The sequence below is a fragment of the Haliaeetus albicilla genome, chromosome 9 (genome assembly GCF_947461875.1).
Source record: "Haliaeetus albicilla chromosome 9, bHalAlb1.1, whole genome shotgun sequence".
NCBI classification, from domain to species: Eukaryota; Metazoa; Chordata; class Aves; order Accipitriformes; family Accipitridae; genus Haliaeetus; species Haliaeetus albicilla.
The window spans coordinates 6,354,865-6,379,743 of NC_091491.1; the positions used below are offsets into that span (position 1 = coordinate 6,354,865).

Consider the following 24,879-nt stretch of genomic DNA (forward strand, 5'->3'; position numbering starts at 1 on the left):
CATAGCTTGATGTTTTTATCATATACTAGCTGATTAAAGCATGATTAAAACCCTCCAACTCTTCAGTCACTAATGAGCATCCACTTTATAGCAGAGGGTTGGGTTTTTTTTATTAGTCCTCTAATAAATGACTTTTCACACAACTGTTTTAAGTTGATTTTCTGTTCCAGTTCTCAAGGTCATTCAGCTGATCCTGTAAGATACCTTAATACTCTTGAGTATTGATACCTTCCATCTCCAGCGCTCTGGCTGATGGCATAGTAAACCCAGCAATATGGATGCACAGCGATTCCCTCTGGGAGAATGAGCTGCCCCAGCAGAGGCAGGTGTGCAACATCGTCTCATAAAGCTGCAATGCCAGCAAATACTTGCTAACACAAATGCCCATAAAAACTTCATAGTGTATATGGGCCTGAGAATTAGAAATAGCCTCAAGGAACATTTTGCATTACCACTTGTTACCAGTCCCCTCAAACTGGGAAGGAGGGACAGGAAGGGTGGAGCAGAACCAAAAGACTGGTTAGCAGAGTGGAAAGATAGATTATCACCGCTAACCTACCATTTGTCAATCCGGAACTGTGCTGAAGACTGTAATTTTCTAGTCAATGCTTTACAAGCAAGGTCAGAGGGAACAAATACTTCAATAAAAAATGCAAGACATCAGCAGAAGAACCCAGTCATGATCCTCACAATCCAAAAAAGAGGAAGGGGTTGTTTGTGCAATTTAATGGGCCCAGAATAATGTTCTTCATGTCCATCAAAGGAAATGGCATTTACAGTTCTTAAAGACTTAAGATGACAAACAGGAAATCATGGGAAATAAAGGGCACCAACTGAATACATGAAGAAACAGTGCTCTACAAAGCAAAATAAATAAATAAGTTTCAGTTTTGCTACCAGAGACCCACTGCAGTATTGCCTGGATGCTTGGAGCTGTGCAGCAAATGCCAAGCTGTGAGCTGCAGCCAGGGAACACATAATTAATGTGATTAGGAGCACACAGAGCTAGCATGCTCTGCTGACTGAAAAGCCCAGTAGCATAATTACTGTTTTCTGTACTAGCTCTATGTCTGAACAAATCTCAAAGCCTGGTTAGTTTTAGACTGCTGTGTAAACGTCAATAAAAATCCCAGAAGTGCCAGCTCATCAGCATTCTCAGGCACAGAAATGGTGAAAATATCACTGCATTTCCATGCCGTTAACACCAGGCAAAGAAGTCTCCATTCTTCAGTCTAACCTTAGAGTTTGTAATAAGGTAACATCTCCCCCAAGTGAATGCTTATTATGAAAGCTAATTAATTGCTTTCCAGTAATGAGAAGTCTTTGGTGTTCAAAGAAAGCAAAATTCACTACATAGGAATTAAACAGTGTTTATTGAAACAAAGCTCCCCCCCATTTAAAGACCTGTTTCTGATTAACATCATTACAAATAAAACCAAAGCGACTGAACATACAAACATACAAAATATGTATAGGCAGGAAACGTGAGCTAAAAATCAGTCAAAAATCCATAGTATTAATTGAAAAGAAAACTAAAGCAATGCTTTGTAGTTGCCTAGATTTCCCTGGGGGATGGAGAGTCAATGCTTATCTGCCTTCCTCAGAAGAGACAATTTTGATTAATATCAGACCCATCTGACTCAGTCTATTAAACCCTGAAGGAAGGATATTCTTCAGATATAAGAGATATGTCTTTGATTAATAATTCTACCATATTGCCATTCCAAGCATTAACAACTGCATGGCACCTGTGGAAAGAGAAAGCCTTTGAATTCTATGGAAAGGAACTAACTTGCGCTAATAGACCTGTTCTCCTATGTCCATTATCTGAAAGCTGTATGACACTCTTCCTCCTACCCTCTGCTGAACAAGTCCAAGTGTCAAGGTTGTCACTACTTTCTTGCAAAGAAGACACAATGGTTATATAATTCAGCTTTACATATAGTAAGAAAGCAAAAGTTACTTCAGACATTCTGAATGGTTTGTCTAAAGACCCTGGCAATCTGTCTAGAGACTCCTCTTTAAAGCTGTCACAGCTTAATAGACCACAACAGTCTACAATATCCTGGCCATTAGAGTGCACTCTTACCTACCAGGGGCATATCTTCAGAGAAATGCATTAAATCACTTAGCCCACTACACTGGACTACCATGCACAGTGTAACTAATGCCAAATTGTCACACACGGGGTAGGGAAAAAGTCAGTGTAATATCATCTATGGAGTTTTTCCTGGAAGTTCTAGCTCCATCAGTCAGCACCAGCCTCCTCACCCTAGCTGAGCATTTCTCCTGATGCTTGCGATCAACCTCTTGCTGTATTCCCTGTAGTTCACAGGTTTGACATCCACTGCTGTAGCCTTAATACGAGATTCATCCTGTGAAAGAGAAACATGGCATGTAAAAGAAGAACGCTAAGCACCCCAGGCATTTGGTTCTAACCTCCTTCTGCTCCAGTAACTTACTGATCTTGGTATCAGGGTTATCTGGGAGTGCAAACTTGACTCCCAGAGGAGCTATGTTGTTTTCATTTGAAACAAGCCAGGCTTGATGAACCTGAGAGGGAGCAGTGTTAATGACAGTGGATCCTTCCTTCAGTGCTCAAGACTGGCAGTATTCGCTGTGAGCAGGTATCTTTGGAAACTTCTCCCCACAAACGTAAGAGGAGGAAGCACCTCCTATGGAGACAAGTCAAACTACAAAAGCCAAGTGCTACGTTACATGCCTTTTGGGGGATACTTACATTGTAAGTCTCCAGTTTTACTCGGATCTTGAACTCATATGTGTTGAAGTTTGCATTTTGGAACACTTCTTCAAATGCCTGCTCATTCTGTGAGAAGGACAAAGACAGATATCAGCTGCAAACACTCCAGGCTTCTGGGAGTACCATGAACTTTCAGAACAGCACATCTTTTGCTTACATTGGCAAAACGGGTGAACTAACCGGATCATGTAGGCAGAGCTGAATCTTCCCTCAAATTTTAGATGCCAAACCATAACTTAAAAGTTTTTAAGAAAAAGTTTAGGTCAAAGTGAAAATGTCTTAGCTACCTAAACAAAATAATGTACAGTTGCACTGAATCTGCAACCAAGTGTACAGAACGAAAGTACTATAAATCTACATGAGATTCTTTCACGCTGCTTAACCGGCTAATTCTGATGTTCTGCTACAATCACAAACACTGACAGAGTTAACTACTTCCCTATTAATCGTCTTATTAGGCATTCTGTTTCTCTCGTTATCCATCAAGGCTGTATGTATCCTTCACATGCTGACACAGACCTATTTAAGAGGATGTTCTATAAAAAAGTGGATACATGTTTTGAACACGCTTTTATAACCATTAGAAGACTCTGTCATATTTATGACATAAGCTGCTTCTAATTACCATATGAACACTAAACATCATCATCACTTAAAACTGACAATTTGTCAAAACAGTAGAAAAGAAGCAGACAAGTTGTGGAGACTGTGGAAAAAGTTTATTTTTGTAAAAATTAGTTGTAAAAACCTTTGCTGACATTCCACAAAAATCCTGCAGCCCCAGGATGATACAGACAAGTAATTATTAATGCGACTTGATCAGTCGCTCCAGCAGCAGACAGAGCATCTGATCTGGAATTGAACCCACCTCAGTTTCACTCATATTCAGTGTAACAGCAGTGTTACATCTGCTGTTTTTAAATGCGCGCAGCACTGTTTTACACTACACAGTGATTCTCCCAAGGTTTAGAAAAGCACAACAAATGAAGGTGAACAGGAGTAGCTAGTTTCACAGACTGCAAAAATTAGGCATATCCTTCCTGAATATTAAAAAGCCCTTCTTCTGACCATCATATGGATTAGAGGATAAGAAAACTTGCTTAATAAAGCATTTGGCTTCTGTTTCCAGCTCTGCCACAAACTTTGCTAACCATTAGTGAGTGGAAAATACTGTTAGCATACCAGTCATTGCTACCCTACACTACCTCCTTTGGTAACAAGCACAGTGGAGAGGTAGATGAAAAACATTGCATGCATATCTATGCTTAGCGTGGTCACTGCCTGTACATGGACTCACTACATACTATGAGCAGTGGAAAGACTCCCACCAACTTCACAGGATACCGCATCAGATCTTCAGAGAAAAACCACTAAGAAAAGCTTACTGAAAATGCATCAAGTACCATTTTTAAAGGCTCATAAAAGTGTCAAATCAAAAACAATTTCTCCTGGAACACAAAGCATTCCCGCTCAAGGGCTCATTCCATATTATGTTCCATTTTCTATGCTCAGCCATTTCCATTAGGCAGCTCTTCAAAAGACATTACATGTTTGTACTGTTACATAGGATCTGCTGTCTCTCCTTCCACACCCAGTTCTCTGCAGCATTAAAAGTGACTAAGAAATTTTGTTTGAACTCTAGCAGAGATTAAGCATGGCTAAAGTAAGAAAATATTGACAAGTTAAGAATGTCTGAAAATGGAAATGCAAAAGTGCAAGCACATCTAATTAGAGTGCCCTAGCAATACATCTTCCTACAGAACAGAGGTGTGCAGCTTTCACAATATCACAAAAACTTAGCATCCCAGAACCACAAGCTTTGTACCACTTACCTTAGACCGCTGAAGTGCAGGAAATTTCAAAAAAAACATTCTTGTATGTAACCTACAGGAAAACCAGCCCTACTTTGCAGAAGCAGATGAGGTCTACAATAGTGTCTCAGGACAACCGGGACTACAGCCTCAGCAATCCCTCCTGCTTCATTTCCCTCCCACAGCCAAGCAATGGGTTAAACAACTACTGGTATATCTATGGAGCCCTAGTATCAACCAGCCTTAGCCTGGGAGCACAGCAATGCTCATATGCAATTCAAGAACTTATTATGCTTTCCATATCATCAGTTAAAAAAACAAAACAAAACCACATAGATTTTTACACAGTAGACAACTAAAACTCAGGAAAATATTATTTTGGTTGGAAGAAAGGAAAATGCAGCAGAGAAGCATATAGTGACAAAGGGAAGAAAATGCTGTCTGTTAGTGTTTAAAGACTTACAATCTTAAAACCTAATCTGTCAAAGAAAGATCGCTTAGGCATCTCTGCCAACGACCCATTTTACAAGTCACAGTTTTCATATGACCGACAAAATTTCTGATTATATTTGGTGGGAAAAAAAAAGAGCCTTCAGAAATGGGCTAACACACATTAGTTCAAAAAGCTTCCTGCCTACTTACAAAGATACATACAAAGTGTTCTGGAACTTTTTGGTTTTGTAAACAAATTTTTGGAACACATTAGGGATAGTCTTGTTAGCATTCATGGCTAAACCAGGTTTTTTTGCAGATTCTTCCAATCTAGGTACAATGATAAAACAGCCTGTTCTTTCTATTGGAGTCAACACATGTTAAAAGGCTGTAGTATTGTCCTCAAGTAATCAGCTGTCTCTCAAGGTCCAGGTGATAAGGACAGCCTGATCTCCAGCTTTTAACAGCCAAAAGAGCTCAGAGGTAGACAGACTGACTGTGGGAGCAAACTATGGGGGAAACCAGGCAAATCTCTGTTCTCCAGGCAGATGGCCTGTGGAAAATAATCCTGAGGAGAGTAAACAAGTCCCTGCCAAGAACTTCAGACTAGGGAGACGCAATGATTTGTGAACTTGTAAAAGATACTGAAGTCCAACATCTGGAGAACAATCTTGGGCTGCCAGGTCCCTGAGCTGGCCTATTACCCAGGGAATGGGCAAGATCAAATTCTTGCCAAATGAAGTAGCATATCCCTTTCTTTCATATGGCACTTTTGTATTTGTTTTAATAATGCTGTTAATTTCCACAGCAACTACATGAACATAACCCACTGCCTTTGCCACCTCTGCTGACTTAGGAGTGCTATACGCGTGCACACAGGTATGAGATCGTGCTCTCTGATGAATCAGCACTGGTGTTACACACGTACCTTACATCTTTCTCCAAGTTGCCTTCAAAGTCAACATTACAAGAATATTTCCTTACCAGGAGGATCAAAAAAAAGCAAGAAATTTGAGGGCAGCCCACCAACAGGATGCGTGAAACAGTTCAACTTCTAGACATTTACTAAAAATACAATAAGCTAATTGACTGACCTTTTCCTTCAGTTCTCCCAGGAAAGCTGCGTTTTGCCCAAGAATGAATTCTGCTGACTCTTGGAAACAAGTCACCCACTGATACTCTAGACAGTCTGCAATGGTCACCTAAAACCCAACAAAACCCAAAAGGTTATTTCATCCAGTTGCCTATTCCTCAAGGAAGACAGAAGACAGTACAAAAGAAAAATTTATTTCACAGCTATATAGAGTTTTAAATTTCCAGTAACTATCAGAGCCCTATGTACCGTAGGTACTTTCCATCACTGAGGGTGGAAGGCAGTGAGTTTTGGTTTGTTTTTTTTAAGCTCCATAGAATGTCACAGTAACTTAACATGAGTTAATATTGACAATACATTGTGTCACAGGAAAAGGCCAACAAGATCACAGTGGTACACCCTGATGGATATTCAGCTCTGTTCTGCTGTCACTGATGAGCTGTGAGCAAGAACAGGTTAGCCCAGAACAACAACCACCAAGGGGGACACCAACAAGACTGCAAACTGCATTTAGTTTGTACACACCTGAGTACTTGAGCACAAACACATGTAATACTATGTTATGAGGAAACTATCAACATATTCAAGGACAAGACAGAGCAGTAAAAAGATCAAATGATAGCCTCACATGCATCTCCTGGCTGCTTTGACAATTAGGAATGGGAAAATAGGAGACATACTGTTCTGAAGGCCTTGATTGTATCCTCAGTATCTCCTTTATATTCTACAAGAATGATTCTGCTATGTAAAGTAGTTCATGCATTCCTAGAAGTTATCCGCTAGAAATTATTCAGAAGCAGTTTGTGTTTTAGTGAGACTACAGGGATAGTTCCCTTCTCTCTGCATGCCCACCTGGCACAGCATTTCTAAGAAGCAGATACAACTCTAACTTATAACGTAAAACAGAAGAAGGTTCAATGCTTATGGTGTAAGCGGGCATCGCAATAATAATCCCCAGACAACTTTCTGAAACAGGCTCCATTAAAGCATGAGACAGAACAATACCTACCGAAAAAAATGTACTAAATATAGGTAGCAGCTGTAAAAGTGCAATTACTGCTCTCCAGAAATGCCATTTTACTTCAGTTTATCTTCACTACTGAAGAGGCGTAGGCCATCTGTACTCTGCACTGCATAGTACACTTGGAAACCAGAATCAACTGAGCTAGCATCAACTTTTTGGCAAAGAGAAAAGCTTTTAATTGGAGCACTAGGAAAACAAACTGCTAATCAGCTCAATGAAACATCCCTCACTCAGGTACAGTATACAAACCATTTAAATATCCTCTAGCCCAAAGGCACCACAGATAGACAAACAGCACTCTAACACCCCCTTCTCTTGAAAGATTTCTATTTGCACTGTACAAGGAAAACAGCGAGAAACACCTCTCCTCTAATTCTACTTACCAGAAGCATCATACGATACTTGAAGTTGGGGAATTCACGATCACACTTTTCACAACGATACAGTCCATTTTGTTGGTCTATCACTTTCTTATTGCAATCCTGAGAGGGACATGCCTGGTACATACAGTTCTCTTTGCGCAGATGTACAACTGTGCCCACACAGCTAAAATAATCCGCCTAGGAGAGTGAGTGTGCAACATTAGCCTCAAAATACTCAATGTTTTCCAATTCTGAATTAACTACAAAGCAAGGCATCCATACTTGGATATTTAGGATTAGAAGGCTTAACAGCTATGGATTATTGGGAAACTGTAAATCAGCCCCTCTGTTGCAATAATTTTCAGGCTTCCATTATGTTAAATAAAGCCCCTACAGCAAGATTATTTTGTGTTTCCATTGCAAGAAACTCCAATTGCTAGGTTTTCTTTAGATAAAGCATATTTGCTTCTCCATTGTGTCTGTTCAAATCTCTACTTTTTCACAGGATTAAGATTCTGCACTTTCCTATGCTTCTTTTAGGAGCCAATAGAAAAAACAGAAAGCCTACTGTGTAGTATTACAGATAAGCATTTGATTAAACTATAGCCTACAGAACAAAATACCCACTCACCATACTAAAATAATCATCCTAATGGTTTAAGACCACGGTCAAGTCTTTCAACAGATAAACAGGGGTTGCTTAAGAAGCATGTGCAAAAAAATCTCACAGAAAATAGCTGAATGACAGGTAAAGTTTTTTCCTTAGATAGAAGTTCTTGCATATCCCAAATGGCTTAGCACTTAAGTTTGAAAAAAAAAAAAAAAAATATTTAAAAATAAGTCAAGAAGCAGTATAAGCCTAGAGAGGTTACTGGACTGGAATGCCAGACGCCTGGGTTTTATTCCTAGCTTTTCTATTGACCAAGTGCGCACCCTTGAAAACCACTTCCTCCTAATGCACCTGTTTCTCCTAGAACACTTTGTGCTATTTATATTAACACCTTTGGGATGAACTCCCCCCCATTTATACAAGGCTTAGAATTCTCTTGTAAACACAGTAACTTGTTGCAACATCAGCAACAAGCTGGAATTTATTTGAAAAAAAAATACTTAATAACATAAATTCTGACAGAGTAAGCACATACTGCTCAACAACTGTACTACTTCAATAAGCAAAATGCCTGCATAAAGTCTAGCTTTTTATTTTCTCCCCAATACATAAGGCTTGCACTCAGCGGCCGCGCTTTACCTTATCTCCTTGTCCCAAGTTCTCAGATTTGGCTTCAAACAAAGTTTTCCAATTGGTATTCACCCCAGATGCTGGCCCACCCCTCACATCAGAGATTGAGGCACATTCCAGAAGCTGCCCCTCAGAGTCAAACCTGGAACCACAAAGATGCACTTCTATTTTTGGATAGCAGACCATACAGACTTATCAAAAGCTTACATTTAGTTTCATGTACTTAATACGTGAGGGATTTTTTATCAATGATTGCAAGGGAAACAATTACAGTAATTTGTGTATATTGCAAACAAAAATAGCATTTCAGAATAAGTTAATAGTCCGACTTAATTAGCACAGTATTTTATAAACCCACAAAAGGAGGACAGCTTTGTTCTATATAACTGCAATTTGTTTGCCAGCTAGTGGTCAAACCACGCACTGCATGCTTCTTAAAGGCAGTCAGATAACAAGATTTAAGGGCATCAAGATATTTCCGTAATTAAAATTAAATTACATGGTACCATTATCTTCGCAGCAGCTTCGAAAGAAAAAGAAAATAGCATTGAAAAGATTATTCTTCCTCTGTTAAAATAAGAAAGCACAGCTTTTCAGCAAAAGGTTGTACTACCATTCCATCGTGGTGTTTTTTGAGATTTGAAAAACACGCCAACAAGACTCAAAAACTGAGCTTAATTAAAGCGTGACAGTAATAGCTAAGACCCACAATCAATTTTATCTGCAACAACCTTCTGAAGTATGGGGGAACCACAGCTCAATGACAAATGGAGGATGCCATTATATTTTATCCATGTTTGGGTGATTTAACTAGAACCTGAAAACCCTGGATTCACGAATCTGATGCTGTCAGCACTTGACCCTATTCATACATACACCACATCTCGCCATATTAGTAGTTACAGCAGACAATTTAGCAACTACCTACAGTGGAAGCAACAAACCACCAAGAAATCACTTTGCTTTCCTGACAACAATAAAAATAAAAATGTTATTTTGCTATCTGAAAAATATCTGATCAGGAATAGACACTGGAAGAAGTCAGCATAGTTCCTCCAGCTCATACTAATATAGTGTGTATCAGATTCCACACAATCAAAAAAGCCTGTGAAAAAAATATTGTTCTCTCAGATCATGCCTCAGAAAGTGGAGCTGGTCAAGTCTGATTTCATGCTGCCTTCCAAGGCTTTGGGTCAGCATGCACTACTCCTATTTCAATTTTTCAAGGTCTGTCAAGGAATTACAAGTTTTTGAATTGAACAACTTAAGAAGGACAGCCTTTCAGGCTCCACTGCTTTCAAGAAAGGGAAGTTTCTATAATCCTGGAACCCATATCCTCTGCTACCTTTCTTCAGTACTATACAAACTGCTCAAGTACAGAGAAACAGAATAAAACAAACACTCTGCAGCAGGCTGGAATGAATCTACATAAACACACACTCATACCATCCTCGGAGCTTAAAAGCCTCTGGGCTATCAGGGTTGATGACAACTGTACTCGAGGACAGGACAGACAGGCTTCTACCACCAAAATCAGAGACTCGGGCTCCTTTGATGGCTATCACAGGTTGTCTAGAACCATCAAACTGTTCAGCCTGCATGTGTTGAAAAAACAGAAAACATTAGTAGCACGCTACAGTAAAGGTACTGGACTTGCGGTCATAATTCACAGATCATGACAAGAGACAAATCTGAATCAAACTATCTTACTGTATTTAGAAGGTAAGGTTTTAAATGGTATCACTAGGACTTTAAGAAAAGGCAGCTAACAATTAAAGCTGTAATCCTAACACCCCATTTCCTGGGGAACCAGAGGATCCTTAAGTCACACCACTGGTTTGGAAAAAAAGGATTGGTTCCCTCCATTAGGAGTTTCACACAAGGATTTTCGAAAGGGAGATGGGTTACGGGAATGGAGGTTTCTCCAAAGCGGAGAAATTATTTGGTCAGATTAGACTCTTCAGGATATGAAACAACTCACTTGGCTTGACTGACCCAATCATGTCTACTCTACTACAACTTAAAAAGCAGAAGTGTAGGTATGCTGACCAAACACATTTTCTTGACTTCCCATTTTCTGTTTTTAATCTCATAAAGCTGCTTTAATGCCGTTCAATTGCCATCAGTTTGTTATCTGAGTAAAGTCTGACACTAACAAAGAACCTCTTGCCATAAGAGAGGTTTTGAAAGGTATGGATTTTCTGGACCCCACACCACTTAGCAAGCAAGGGGAGGATCATGTGCTTAAAGATTACAAACGAGCTGGAGTTACCAGTAGCATTCACTGTATCCACGAGATGCAAAAAGAACACAAAACATATCCCAGCACTTAGGGTAATGACTATTGCAAAGGAGATACAGATTCTAACCCTAACTGTGCCAGCTGCAAGCCATACATCACTTCTCCTCAATGCTTGTTGTCATCTCTATTCTACAAGCAAGCAAACAGATTTAACTTTGTAAAATGCAGGCCCTGATCTCTGTGGGAAGAGTTATGCCAGGAATTACCAGTAGCCTCTCCTATAACAACCTGGTCCAACCTCAAAACTTTGTGATATTGAACTTCAGTTTACTTCATTTATATCAGCAGATGGTTAATGGTGTTTAGCTACCTACAATATCAGTGCACTTGATCATTTAGCCATAAAGCATCACTGTCAAGCTGGCAGGATCACTTCTATTTTATAGACTGGAACATAAATCCCTAAGCATCTACAACACTGGTGGAAAACAAAAGTAGCCTGTTAAAAGGATAAAGTAGTAGTTTACTGCAACTACTCAAACTTTGAATTCCAAGGCTCTGATGCTTTAAACTCTAGTCTGAGATACAGCCTCTCAACCCCCCAGTTAATCAGCAATTTATGCAGGGTAACATGTATCCCACCCTACAAATAAAATTAGTCTCAAATGAGACAGCCATAGCCACTGGGCTTTTCCATAATCAAACTGCAACTCGTATCCTTTCCTAAACTAGAAGCCTGTTACCTTCAGTCTTTGGGCTTGAGACATAATGTCTGCAGTTGTTCAGAACACATTAGTCAGATCATGTCAGCAGTTTGTCAGAGAAAGGTTAAGAACATCACACCTGAATGAAACCAGACAGTCTTTCACCTTCTCTCTGCCCCTGATCCTTAAACACCCAGGACCTGTCTCAGTGCTATGCCCATCTCTGATGACAACAGCACACTCATTTCCTTACCCTACACAAAGGAACCTTTGCTTAAGAACAGGTAAGGGAGCACATACCTCATTTCCCCATAGCGTAGCTGTCACTAGTTTCCCTGATATATCCATCAGGTGCACATTCCTCTTTGATACCTCCCTATTGTTAGCTTTCACTGTAATTTTAGTGACATCTTCGTAGCTCTTACAAATTCCAATTACATCTGAAAAACAGTTACAATTTAGTTAGAGTTACTCAAAGGTCACAATTGGGGAATACAAGATCACAAGAGAAGAATTCAAACCTACTGTCGGATTTTTACCTTGTATCCTAGCTCCCTATTCAAATCAAATCTGATATGGAAATTAAGTGTATTATGGTACGAATGCTCCACTACAGAACTCTTCAGTGCTTTAATTTTGTTGACTAATTCATTAAGATATTCATGAATGCAAGCCTCACCACATTAGTGAGATCAAGGCATTGTACTATCTTTTCCCATCACATTCTGTCAAAGGAGTTCAGCCCTGATCCTGTAACACACACTCCCTTGCTGTTTAAGCACAAGTCTCTCAGGCAAGGCGTTTTCAAAGTGACTATAAAACAACAAAGCAACTGGCTAGTGCCTTCACTGTAGCCCCATGACTGTAAGCTGCAACTTAAACAAGTCTGCATGTTTGGGTAGTTAAGAGCTAACACAACCCCCTTTGCACTCCCCAAAAGTACACCATTTTTAATAATTACAGATCTACCTTTAAAATTCCTAGCTGAATGCCTCTGAATCACAGGCATCTTGTGCCTGTGAAACCTGAGAACCCTCGCCCCCACCCAAGCCTCTGATTTTTCCGGAGTACTCTGCCCAACAAATTACAGAAAAACAAACCTCCAATACTTCACAAAGCAAGCCAAAACAGTCATGCAACTTGGACTTGGATGCAATGAATTATGCCAAAATCACTACAGAGATAATTAGATAGTGAAAGAAAGCAAGACCATGGAAGGTATGAAATGCACACGTGCTGAGCAAGGACATTTTTCTTTCAGCCCTTTTCTGTGGAAAACAATGATCATCATAAAATAAACAAGTATCATTTACTGTCTTTAGTTTGTAGCACAAATTTGAAGAAAAGTCGTTATACATTGTTAGCAGAACAGGGCAAAGACATCTTAACAGGAAAACCACCCGAGGTATTTTTAATGGCAACCATCACTGGATAACTTCATTTAAGGGATCACAACACTCAAAGCCCTGTATGCTCACTACCTCCCCAGTATTCAGGACACAAAAGTAAAACTTCAGAGCTTTAGAGCTTGCCATTTTGCTACTTAGACTGACCAACAATTGAGTCTTTGGGTGTGTTCTCCAAGTCAGCAATGGATACAAACTCAAACTGAACAGATGGAAGATGCTGGGCATCATCACAGGGCACAACTGAAGTCTCATTAGTGAATGTAATCTCATAGTCATTCTTAACAGCTGTATATTGCTTGTTAGCAGTCTTCAAATTGCCTTTGGTAAAATAATATACCTACAGGAGAAAGCAGTGAAACAGAGGATATTATCAGAAGTCAGAGAAAATAGATTGTGTTCACCTTTAAAAATCCTTGCTATGCTGAAGCTCCTCTTTTCTAGCTCATGTCAGTCTATGAAAGCACAATGCTACCATACCTTGTTCAATTCAATGAGGGGAAAGAACTTGTCTGCTTGATCATTGAATGCAGTAGCTCTAATCTCACCCTGCAGGAAAATAGGAGAGCTGGTCAGAACTGAAATTCGGAATGAAAAAAAATAAAAAGAAATCTTTGCAATGTTAAGTGCCATCCGTTCTACAGACACAGCGTGGTCTGCCAGGCTAGCTCCAGGCATGTGAGAAACAAACAACATTCTCCTCACATTTGTAGTTATAGCTAAAACAACATATTCTATACCTGACCATCAAATCTCATATTCAAGTCTCATTAGTATATCTAGAGTTTCAGAATGAAATGAGTAAGAACTGCATATATCCTATATACACCTCTGAAAAGGTACTCGTAAAACCAGCATTAATTGCCATTACATGAAAAAAAAAAAATCAAATAGATCATGCAGCTCCACAAGATAGCATACAGTATATTGGTTTATCTCCCACTCATACGTGATGTTAAGTCTTTAAGTAAGGATTAATAACAATTATAAACTCACTAGATATAAATTCTGTTTTAAAAAAAAATGTGAATACAGACAGTATGCACAGAAAACAAATGGCTGATGACAACATGTTACATTATTAACCTCACATTTTATACTAAACATAATCTAGCAGAATCTTGTTTGTTTTCATGACAGAAGGCTGCGATTTGATAAGAGGTTTGACAAACTGCAAGTTTAGTTAGATTAACCAGATACCGTTCCCCAAACAAACCACAGATGAAATTTCCTACTATTACAATAATTTGTACTCCCATTTCCCCATGAAAATGAAAGCTTCTAACTTGGAGGCAATGCTCCTCTCACTCCTTGTTTTGTATCGCGTATATAAGCAAGGATGAGACCTCACTCTCAATCTAGAGGAAACCACCACAAACCTCAGTATTAAGTTGTCAGTTTCCATAAACAACTATATTTTGAAGCTGCAAAAATTCAGTCACACACTGTAGACTTTGATGAAAAATAATCAGTAATGCCATACATTTAAGACTTCATTCGGGATAAAAACTGGGTCGTTGATGCTCAACTTAATGAATACAGGAATACAAGCTTCAGTGGTAATAAAAAAAGCCAAACCCAAACATTTCCTATAACACACTTTATTTCCTCTATTCTGTCTTTATGAAGGGTTCGTCAGCATCTGGCATACATTATCTTTTTCTCAACATATGACACTTACACTTTCATCGACTAGCTCTATAGAAAAGAGCTTTCCTTCACCACGGGAGTTGCTCCACGTGCGGATCTGGCCTTTTTGGGTAACACGAGCACAAATGGTCCACCTGAAATTGTGCAAGAAATCACTCTTCTGTGTCTTTTTTCTTTTTTTCCTCCAATAAAAGATTGAATTGACAAACCTTTGGAATTGGAATGTCACCATTTAAAAGCCAGAATCTTCCCACTGCACCTCAGCAACTCTACCTGCTTTTCTGCTACTTTCTATTTTAATGGCCTAGCCCATTAAAGGCAGAAAGTTGTAGAGAAAGCAACAAAGCCAGCCTTAAAGCATCTAGTATGATAATAGTAGCGAACAATCCTTCTGCATAGAATCAAGCCTCAAATCTTTTACCCTTCTAGGGTACATTTCTCATGCAGCAGTTTGCCTGTTCTGAAAAGCCATGCTAGAACTCAAGAGCTCAATTATAGGATTCACATTTAACTCGGGTAATCAAATCAGTTTGCGTAACTTAAAAATGTCATTCATGAAATAATTACATCCTCATGCTTGTCAACAGAACAGTAGTGAAAGCGAATAGCTTACTGAGCTGTTTTATCATTAAGTTACCAAAAAGAAGGTTGCTTTAGGAAAAAAAATTGAAGTCAATTGATTTTCAACTAAAATATTAAAAACCTCTCAATCTCAGCAGGGTAACTTCACCAAGACCATGCAAAGGCAAATATCAGATTGTCGAAGTGTTGATGAAGTTAAAAAAAACAAAACAAAAAACCCACAAAACCCCCACAAACCACCAAAAAACCCAAGCCAAACCAAAACCCGCAGAGCTGTTTCTATGGAGGGTTTTTGTTTGTTTGTTTGTTTATTTCTCTGGGTAGTTTTGTTATTATTGCTGGTTTTGTTTGTTTGAAGTTAACCAATACAGTCAAAAGAACTCAAAGAATGATTTGACAGAGATTCATACACGAGAAAGCAAAAAGAAGCTATTGTTTCCTCATGCCTGTGACATAGAGTAACACCTGGAAAACCACGATAACTCACTTAGATTGGTATGGGTTCAGGCTGGCAATCGGCACTACTTTGGCCTGCGATCCCCCTGGTGTCTTCACTGAGCTTGGAGCGCTTACTTTACCAAACTGGTTTGAGGGAGGAGCATGGTACTTCGGAGCAGCAGGACCTTTCAAAAACCACAACAAAGCATAAAGCATTTCAGCCTTGCAGTCAAATGCCAGATTAAAACCAACTCGTGGTGCAAGGTCAGGCGGAACTTTTTCCACCACGCTATGGGGAGCTGCATAGAAGGCAAAGTTATACTTAACACTGGGTAGTGCACTTAAAGCTCCATTCACTGTGCTATGTGAGCACCACAGAGTGTCTAGAAGTTTGTTGAATCACTTCTGCTCTTGGTCACAAGTATTTTCTAGGCTGCAAACTGCTGCAGAAGAGACAATCTCAGACCTTTAGAACACTTACACTGGAAGTGGAGATGTGTCCAGAGTCAATCACTTAAACATGGTCTAGAGGGGGAAACAACTAGTTAGCAGTAAATTCTCTAAAATACGGCACACCAAGCTTTACATCTACGCCATTTGGGGGAAACAACTAAGGAATGGTAGCCCGCACTCAAATAATTTCCTGACATAAAGCAATACTGCTAATTCTAAACTGAATCTTGTCAATGTATAAGCATAAAACTCTCATGATCAGCTTTAAGTACAGGAAGGAAGAGACTGTTTTCTGCTGCAGTAAGCAAGTGTCAGAATTTTACTATTTCAAAATACTTCTTAAATGTAGGGATAAAGAATACAGACGGGTTAAAGCAGTACCAAGAGCTAGGACTGACAACTTTTTGGCTTCAAAAGTAAGTTTACAGGCTGACATTTAAATTGACTGCCTTTTTCAGTATCTCACTATTTAAAGTCTTGATCAAAAAACTGTATTTATAGATGTACTATTGCTGTGGTTTAACCCCAGCCAGCAACTAAGCACCACGCAGCTGCTCACTCACTTCCCCCCCACCCAGTGGGATGGGGGAGAGAATCGGGGAAAAAAAAAAAAGTAAAACTCGTGGGTTGAGATAAGAACAGTTTAATAGAACAGAAAGGAAGAAAATAATAATAACAACAATAATAAAATTACAATAATAATAAAAGGAATGAAATATACAAAACAAGTGATGTGCAATGCAATTGCTCACCACTTGTCGATTGATGCCCAGTTAGTTTGTGAACAGCGATCCCCACCCAGGACAACTCCCCCCAGTTTATATACTGGTCGTGGTGTCCCATGGTACGGAATACCCCTTTGGCCAGTTTGGGTCAGCTGTCCTGGCTGTGTCCCCTCCCAACTTCTTGTGCCCCTCCAGCCTTCTTGCTCTGGCTGGGCATGAGAAGCTGAAAAATCCTTGACTTAGTCTAAACACTACTTAGCAACAACTGAAAACATCAGTGTGTTATCAACATTCTTCTCATACTAAATCCAAAACATAATACTGTACCAGCTACTAGGAAGAAAATTAACTCTATCCCAGCTGAAACCAGGACAACTATCAAGTAATTTCAGTCCGGTACCACCTAAACTGTTTGGCCTCAATACCTCAGCATCAATAACACACCTGCTGGCCAGCTCCAAACTGTAGCCTCCTTGGGTGCCCACAGAGCACTGTTTCAAGAATGCAAAATTGCATCAGACAAGATGTTCAGTTTACACTGCTTCATCAAAGTTGTGTCCAGTTTTGGTTTTTTTTTTTCCTTTGGGAAGAAGAGGGAAGGGGGACAGATTCCCCCCCCCCCCTTTAAAAAATTTATTATTAAACCCAAGTGTACAGTAGCCTCTTGAGAGAATTCACCCTGTCAAGCTATGGGTTAGTCTTTAATGGAGTGTTTGTTGTGCAAGACCGTTATAGTAAGGATCTTTTTTAAACTTAAGCTGTAGTTTCGCACTACACAAAGGGAAACCAGAATTCTTGCCCAGGATTACTCTTACCTGCTACTGACAAATTGCCATTTTGTTGCTGGGGTTTGCTGGGTGCTGGGTTTGCTGCTGGAGCTGAAGAACGTTGCTGCCCTTGCCCTGGTAATCAAATGGAAAGAGACCATATACTACAGTAGGGAACACAGTAATTAGCAGTACCCTTAAGCCTTTTTAGGAAATAAGACTTGCATGAAAAAAATAATTTAAAACACAGAGAAAACACACTAAAATTCAGGTCTTAGAAGACACAGCAGTAGCAAGCTATCTGTTGAACAATATTACCATGGAGGAATTTCAGTCAGATCTCTTTCCTCAAGCAACTGCTTTCTACTTTGAAAGAATTCAGGGTTGACAGTTATTTAGAAGGACAGCACTTAAGTAATCTTGACAAATTCTCAGTTTTTATAGGCTTCTATTGCTCTGACAGGTAGTTTCTGCTACTACCTAACAGCTAAGATAAAAACTGTAGAATTCCCTCTTAAAACTCAGAAAGGGCCAAAAACCCACTGGGTAAAGTCAAACCTGAACTTAACACAAAACAAAGAAGATACCTGCTACATTTTATTTCCAAAATATGAAGATATTTAATGTGGGGGTGATGGAGTCATCATTTCAGCATTCACGCAGGCCCCTCTTGGGACACAGCAGTATATTGCATAGGAAGCAAAGTGATGCCATAGTTAAGTACATACCGTGCATTTTTTTGTTAGATTCCAGGACTTTTACTTGCCTTATATTGATGATAAATTACAAGAGAAAGAACAGAGTGACATGTCTAGAGAAATAGTACATTAGAAGACTAATCTACCATTCAAAAATTTGTATTCTTTTACATAGTAATTGTCCTATCATATTTTGCCTCCAGATGAGAAAATGTCCAACATTTTCATCTTTTTGGATGCAACTAATTCTTAAGCCATTGGTTTGCAAGAAGTCCTAGGCCTGAGTAGGCAAAGCGCCCCTGATTTGGGATGTGAGGAGGAAGGTGGTCAGAGAAAGTGGAAAAGAAGGTCAGACCAAGCCCATAAGCATCACAAGGAACAAAAGCAGAGAATCCCAGAACAGAAGGGCAAGAAAGGATGGCAGAGAAGCAAGGTAAAGGAGCAGAAGCAACACAAGGAGACCCTGACGTAGTGTCACCTGATGTTGTATAGTCTACAGAGGTAACCCTCCGGTTATTTTTAATCCAAAACAAGGTCCTTGCACAAAAACCAATCTGCTCCTCTAACTTGCCGCAGTAGAGTCACATCGGTGAACTGGTGACAGCAGTCTCCCTGGCAACAGAGTGACGTCAAACAGCAATTTTGTGTAGTGTATTTACTGCAGAATCCACTAGATGGAGAAGCCAGATTTCACCCTCGCTCAGCTGCCTCAGGTGCTCTGAGGACCCGGTCAGGGTCAGTGCTCAACACCCCAAATTCATTTGGTGTAAGAGGAGAATGGAAAAAAAATCAACAAAACATATTAAGAGAAAAATATGTCTGGTCAGGGAAAGAATATTCAAGAAGAACAGAAACGTGCACAGGAAACAGCAAGAGATTTCCTTGCTACTTCTGTTCCAAATGTTTTTTTTCCCCTAGGTTTTTAATTAAAAAGAAAAAAAAAAAAAAAACAAAAAAAACAAACAAGAGACCACCATATACATTAGAACATTTGTGCATTATGAAACACAAATTCATATTTTAATGGCTGCCTACCCATAGCCTAGTGTTTCTCAACAGATTAAGAATATATTAACACATCAGTGCATGTGTTCAAATACAGAAGTAGCAGAAATAGCTCTCCAATTTTTTCACTTAGAGTCTAGGGACTCCTAAAATATGATTTTTGGTGGCTGGTGATCACTTAAGGTGCTCAGAAAACTGAGTCCTCTGCCTAGTTTTCACTCTTAGTTTTCAGAAGCTGAAAAAACACTTGAAATACCTGATCACATTTCTGCTATATATACTGGGTTAGTCAAATCCAAGACCTTTGGCCAAAGCTAGCCACACAGCCTACTCCAATGTCATAGCCATGTAACAGTAGTTCTCTGCCTCCAATAGTTTGTTGCCGAGGGGTACTGCTACAGTGCCATGGTGACAGAAGACCAGCCCCAGAACTGAGCAGCAGCAGGGGGGTGGGGTGGGAAGAAAATGCACTTTGAAAGAATGCACACCAAATCATGTGTGGTAGGAAGGACAAGAATAAAGAGTTCAAGTGAATGTGTAAGTATACAAACATTTCAACATTGAAAGATTAATGACAGAAGTTAAACATAAGTAGCAAGTAATTGTCATAGTAAGAAGAAAGTCCAGCATCAGAGTAATTTCAATGAGATTAATGACAGTAATAACATTATCATCTAGTTTTCAACAAGAACTAAACTGCTCAATCTTAATTTTCAATACTATTATGAAATGCTGCCTGAAAAGTTTTTATGATATGTATTAAGAAGATTGTGTCTCCAGCTTCCTTGTTAGGCAGATTAACCACCTACTGCTCAAGCGTAAAGTGGCCAAAAGCCAGCTTCTCACTCCCCGGGTCCTACTGTAGTATTACAGTCTAGGAAAGGATATTCCTTAATCCTAGGTCTAGTAATTTGAGATCTGTATTTCAAGAAAGACCAAAAGTAGGACTAAACACTCTTTTAAAAATAGCTGAACTTTTTTTCCATGAAAACCACAAAGCACTCTTAGATACTCATTCTGCATTAGCTGAACGTTCCTCAGAAATACCATCTCTCTATATATACAGGAACTTAAAGAATCTGCAACTTGAAATACACCTTTGCCTTCTTATCAATCAAGGCCTTCATGACAAATCAGGCAGCCCTGCAGAGCAGAAAGGCCACATTAAGGATACTTAATCTAAACTATTACCGCCTTCTGCAACTGAAACCTTATTTAGTATCAAAAGGGTATGAAGCCTGCAGAATAATGTCAGTGTTAAAATGAAATACATATCACATCAAATTCGGCATCTCTTAACTATCTAGTACAAGACCACACTTACTATGATCATAGACCTGTAACATCTCCAAAAGCATTTAGATTTGAAAACTTCATTGCTGAGTACTTTTGTAAGCCCAAATGAAGAATACAACTTTGATCAAAGTTGTGGTAATTTTACCAAAATTTATAGTCTTAAAGGTATATTTTCAGCTCAGTTTTGTAAAATATCACATTCCTAGTCGTTTCTAAGCAACAACATGATAACTGAAAAACACTGTAGTTCACAAGCTCTTGTATCACACAAGCGAGGGAAATGGGAGAAAGCCACAAACCAGCCTGCTCAATAGCTATTCTGAAAATCTTGGTCTCTACAGCAACTGTGGGATTGAACCATAAAATCTGAGATGTCAACACATTTTTTAAACAGCAATTAGCTAAGTAACTATCAAAGGAACAAAGGATTCTTTAGGCTCATTTAACAAACGCCCCTCTAATTCCCTAGGAAAAAGAAGTTAATGAAGAAAGATATCTTTGCCTTTGCAACAAAGTCTAATTTCTATTTCGATTAGTAAAGTAGATTTTTAACCAGAATGGCAGTGTACCTACCACCACTGTTTGGCCAAAATATCCTACAGAAAATTGTTGCCACTAACATGTGGTCCCATAGTAATAAAAATATATTAACTCATTTCCACCAGGAAAAAAAAAAAAGTTCTTCAAGAGCAGCTATTTGCTATTAAATTTCAGCCATTATCTGTATATATGTCAATGACAGAGCTGTTCAAATATTTTCTTTAAGTGCTTATTATCCTCTCTCTTTTTAAAGATCAGAACTGGAAGAACAGAACATAATTTTGAACGCATCTCAGGGGAAAAAAATACATTAATTCAAAAAATGTTTGCCTCAGAACTGTAAGCTCAGCACATGAAAATGAAGAACGCAGTTACTTATGCAACATAATAAAAACAAAAGATCCATGGCAGGTCAGATTAAGGTCTACCCAGCGCATCATTGTCTTTCAGATGTCAGGATAGGAATGGGTGCTTAGGAAAGTCTGTATGCTGGCCATGTTTTCATACCAGTCTCTCATCTATGTACTTGGAGCAATCTAAGTTTTAGTGCTTCCTGAATCTAACATTCATGCAGAGGATGTATTGTTATGTTTAACAGCCTTTAATGGATTTTTCTTTCATGTCTAATTGCTTTTTGAACCTGTGCCAATTCTTGGCACCTACCTCAACAAGTTCCATAATTTAACTATGCACTGTTTGGGGGTGCAGTACAGCCTTTGTTTTAAAACCACTATCTGACAGTATGAGAACTAAAGAGCATCAAATGAATGTTGAAAAAAAAAAAAAAAAAGAAAAAGAGATTCATCATTCTTTATTCATCCCCTCCATGCCATCTTATACTTTCATAGATCATTATTACATTTTCCTCCTGCTGTTTTCTTTCCAGACAGAAGAAATTATAATCTATTTGATTACTCATTATGAGGAGACACAGAATAGCTTCCGCATACTTACTGGAACTCTAGGTAGAGACCACTAACATATAATAAAAACCTGTCAATGTTATCATAATGTATAGATACTTCCCAATACCATGTGAAGACTGAAGCTTCAGCCATGGCGTATTTCATTAAAATATGAACAAAACCCATTTTGTGTTACACAAAGAGAAAGGATTTTCAAGATCTGGACATCACTGTTCCAGGCATAAGAAAGCTGAACATGTCTGACCACTTCTTTTTAAGTGAAAGAAACAGACAGCTGAAAGGCTATCCTAACAGTCTGTTCAGAAGGGTATTTGTTTACAGAGGACACTCACCTTCATTGTACGGCACTGGATTGCCAATATTCCCACCAACCTCATCAGCAGTTTTCAGAACATTTAAATCCATCAGTATAACCACTCTCCTACAAACACAGAATAGACAGTGGTAAAGACTTTCACTCCCTCTGCAAGTCTATCAGACTCTGAATATCCTTTGCAGCAGATAAGAGAACCAACCATTAGGGGCCGATTCTTTGGATGAGGGATCTGGAAGACAAAAGCTCTCCACTGTCAACTTAACCCTCTCATCAGGTACAAGTAGGCTTGAAACAGTATCACATTTCATCAGGGATAGCTGATGGCAGGCTGAATGGGCACACAAAAATGGCTTGAAACCACATAGTGTTTTAAAAGTATCAAAACCATGCCAGATTTTACAAAAGAGAATATATTCCCTCCACAAAAACGCTGAATAAAGAACATGAACCTTAGTTCATATTCTCCTAGACACATACGTAGTTTTTATATAATCACTTCACTCTGATCCCTCCTCTCAAATTTTCCTAAAAGACCAGATTCCACAACACCAAAGTAACAAGAAATCTTCACTGTTTTTTTTCCACAGCAGATAATTGTAAGTGAATTTTAATGAAACTTAGTACAATTTGAGTATTCCAACTGGAAACCTTCAATTACTAAATCACTGTGCTAGGCATATCTGCACCCACTGCAGTCACAGTCCGTTAATTTTTTTATTTCTGCTAATTGCTTGTGCTGTGTACTTTCCCTCCTGCACCCTGAAGACTGAATACTGTCAGATAATCCCAATCAAAAGCATTTGGCCTCTGCTTAGTCACAAAGGACAGAGCACCCGCTAGTGTGGCTACCTTTCTGTAAAACTGTACTTAAAGAAAGATATATACCTTCCATCTTTCAGGCTGTTGACAATGAATCTGTTAACCTGGCAAATACATTGGGCTGATAAGTGTTCCTCTTCCACCAGAGAGTTCAGCTGTGTTGCCAACATGAATGCTGCAGAAACAGAAGAAAAACATTGAAACAATGAACACATGCCAGCCTTAAAAGGGGCTGCCATAGCTGGCCACAACTTTTCTAGCCAGCCTAGTGTTGCATTAGATCTACAACTTGCTCAGTTAACTAGCACATAGAAAACAGCATAACTGCTAACAAGTCACCAAACCCGTGCATACGCTATACTGTATTTATTTCCCAAACTTAAGAGTGCAGTGATAGCTAGAATAATCATGTATCAAAGAAGTCAGAGAAAGATTAAGCTAAATTCCTTAAAATTACCGTTACAAAAACATGTATATGTTTCTATATTTTTGTTATACCCTGTAGCAAGTTAATTGCTTGAAGCTCACAAAGAAAGTTCCAGAAGAGAAGGATTTTGTCTAAATGTTAAAATGCAGGTGCACACTTCAGAGGTTGTGCTCCCCAAGCATGCCACATTCTCCTTATTTCATCACTTTACACCTAGACACTAGACCAGAAACTTTAGCACCATTAGTATCTCCACGCTTACAAAAAAAATCTCACTGTGACTTGCCATACTTACAGGAGAGTGTGTTAACGCCATCACTCATCAACACTCGGTAACGCGGTGGCCCATTTCCTGTAGCAATAGCCCGTGTATTCTATGGGGAAACAACAGATCACTAGTTCTCATTTGTTCAGAAACTCTTCAAAAACATAAGGTGACATCATTAGCAAATGACCTATCTATTCAGCTTTTTTTTTTTTTTTTGAGCACTGCTATCAACAGCATAGCCCAAGTCATGCAAAATGAAATTGAAAGTACATCAGCCTTGCTCAGCTCCTCTGCAGAGAAAGTCTGTTTGCCCTCAGAAGCCTGCGCAGAAGCGCACGCAGTCAGGCACAAGAAGTAACGGAGAGTACTCACGATAACTTGCAGCACGGGCTTGGAGACGTACTCCCCCTGCATTATGGCCTGGAGAAAAGAAAGAGACCCTCAGAAAGCTGCCACCACCTCACTCGGGAACGCTTCCAGACCCACAACTGAGGGGGCATTACCGTTGAACGGCCAGAGACACGGGAGGGGAACGGCCGTCACCGCTGAACCCGACCAGGGCCCTCCCAGGACCGGGCCCAGCTCCGGGCCTGGTTTCTCCCCTCAGGACCGGGCCGGACTCGGCGCCCAGCTCCCTTCTCTCCCAGCCCAGGCCCCCCCAGTCCCTCGGGCGCCCCGGGCGCGGAGCCCTCACCGCGATGGCCCCCTCGCTCAGCCGCACGCTCATGGTGCTGCGTCTCCCGCCGCTCTCCGCCGCTGCCGCCAAATCCTCCCGCCGCCCAGAGCCGTGCCCACTCCTTCCGGCACGCACTTACGTTAACGCCGCGCGTCACCCGGCCGACGGCGGTACAACGCTCCTATTGGCTGCTCGGCGCCGTACGGCGGAAGCGCTCT

General features: G+C 39.7%; 1 protein-coding gene across 1 annotated transcript; it reads right to left on the bottom strand.

The window, feature by feature from the left end:
* Window positions 1-1,354: 1,354 nt before the first annotated feature.
* On the bottom strand, window positions 1,355-24,827 carry RPA1 (replication protein A1). The gene is made up of 17 exons (XM_069791272.1): window positions 24,680-24,827; window positions 24,358-24,405; window positions 24,013-24,091; window positions 23,357-23,465; window positions 22,488-22,576; window positions 17,739-17,825; window positions 15,795-15,930; window positions 14,757-14,859; window positions 13,556-13,624; window positions 13,223-13,415; window positions 11,970-12,109; window positions 10,170-10,318; window positions 8,733-8,865; window positions 7,505-7,681; window positions 6,099-6,206; window positions 2,741-2,827; window positions 1,355-2,375 (listed from the first exon to the last, which is right to left on the bottom strand). Exons 1-17 carry the CDS (start codon window positions 24,710-24,712, stop codon window positions 2,268-2,270), a joined length of 1,848 nt encoding a protein of 615 aa, XP_069647373.1. The 5' UTR covers window positions 24,713-24,827; the 3' UTR covers window positions 1,355-2,267.
* Between the last annotated feature and the right edge of the window lie 52 nt (window positions 24,828-24,879).

Excerpts from the sequence above, each read along its gene's own strand:
- RPA1 (XM_069791272.1), bottom strand. The coding sequence starts at position 24,712 with ATGAGCGTGCGGCTGAGCGAGGGGGCCATCGCG. Across the intron at positions 23,466-24,012 it reads TGGCGTTAACACACTCTCCT|CATTCATGTTGGCAACACAG; the intron begins GTAAGTATGGCA and ends CTGTTTCTGCAG. Across the intron at positions 2,828-6,098 it reads TGGGAGAACTGAAGGAAAAG|AATGAGCAGGCATTTGAAGA; the intron begins GTCAGTCAATTA and ends TCCTTCTCACAG.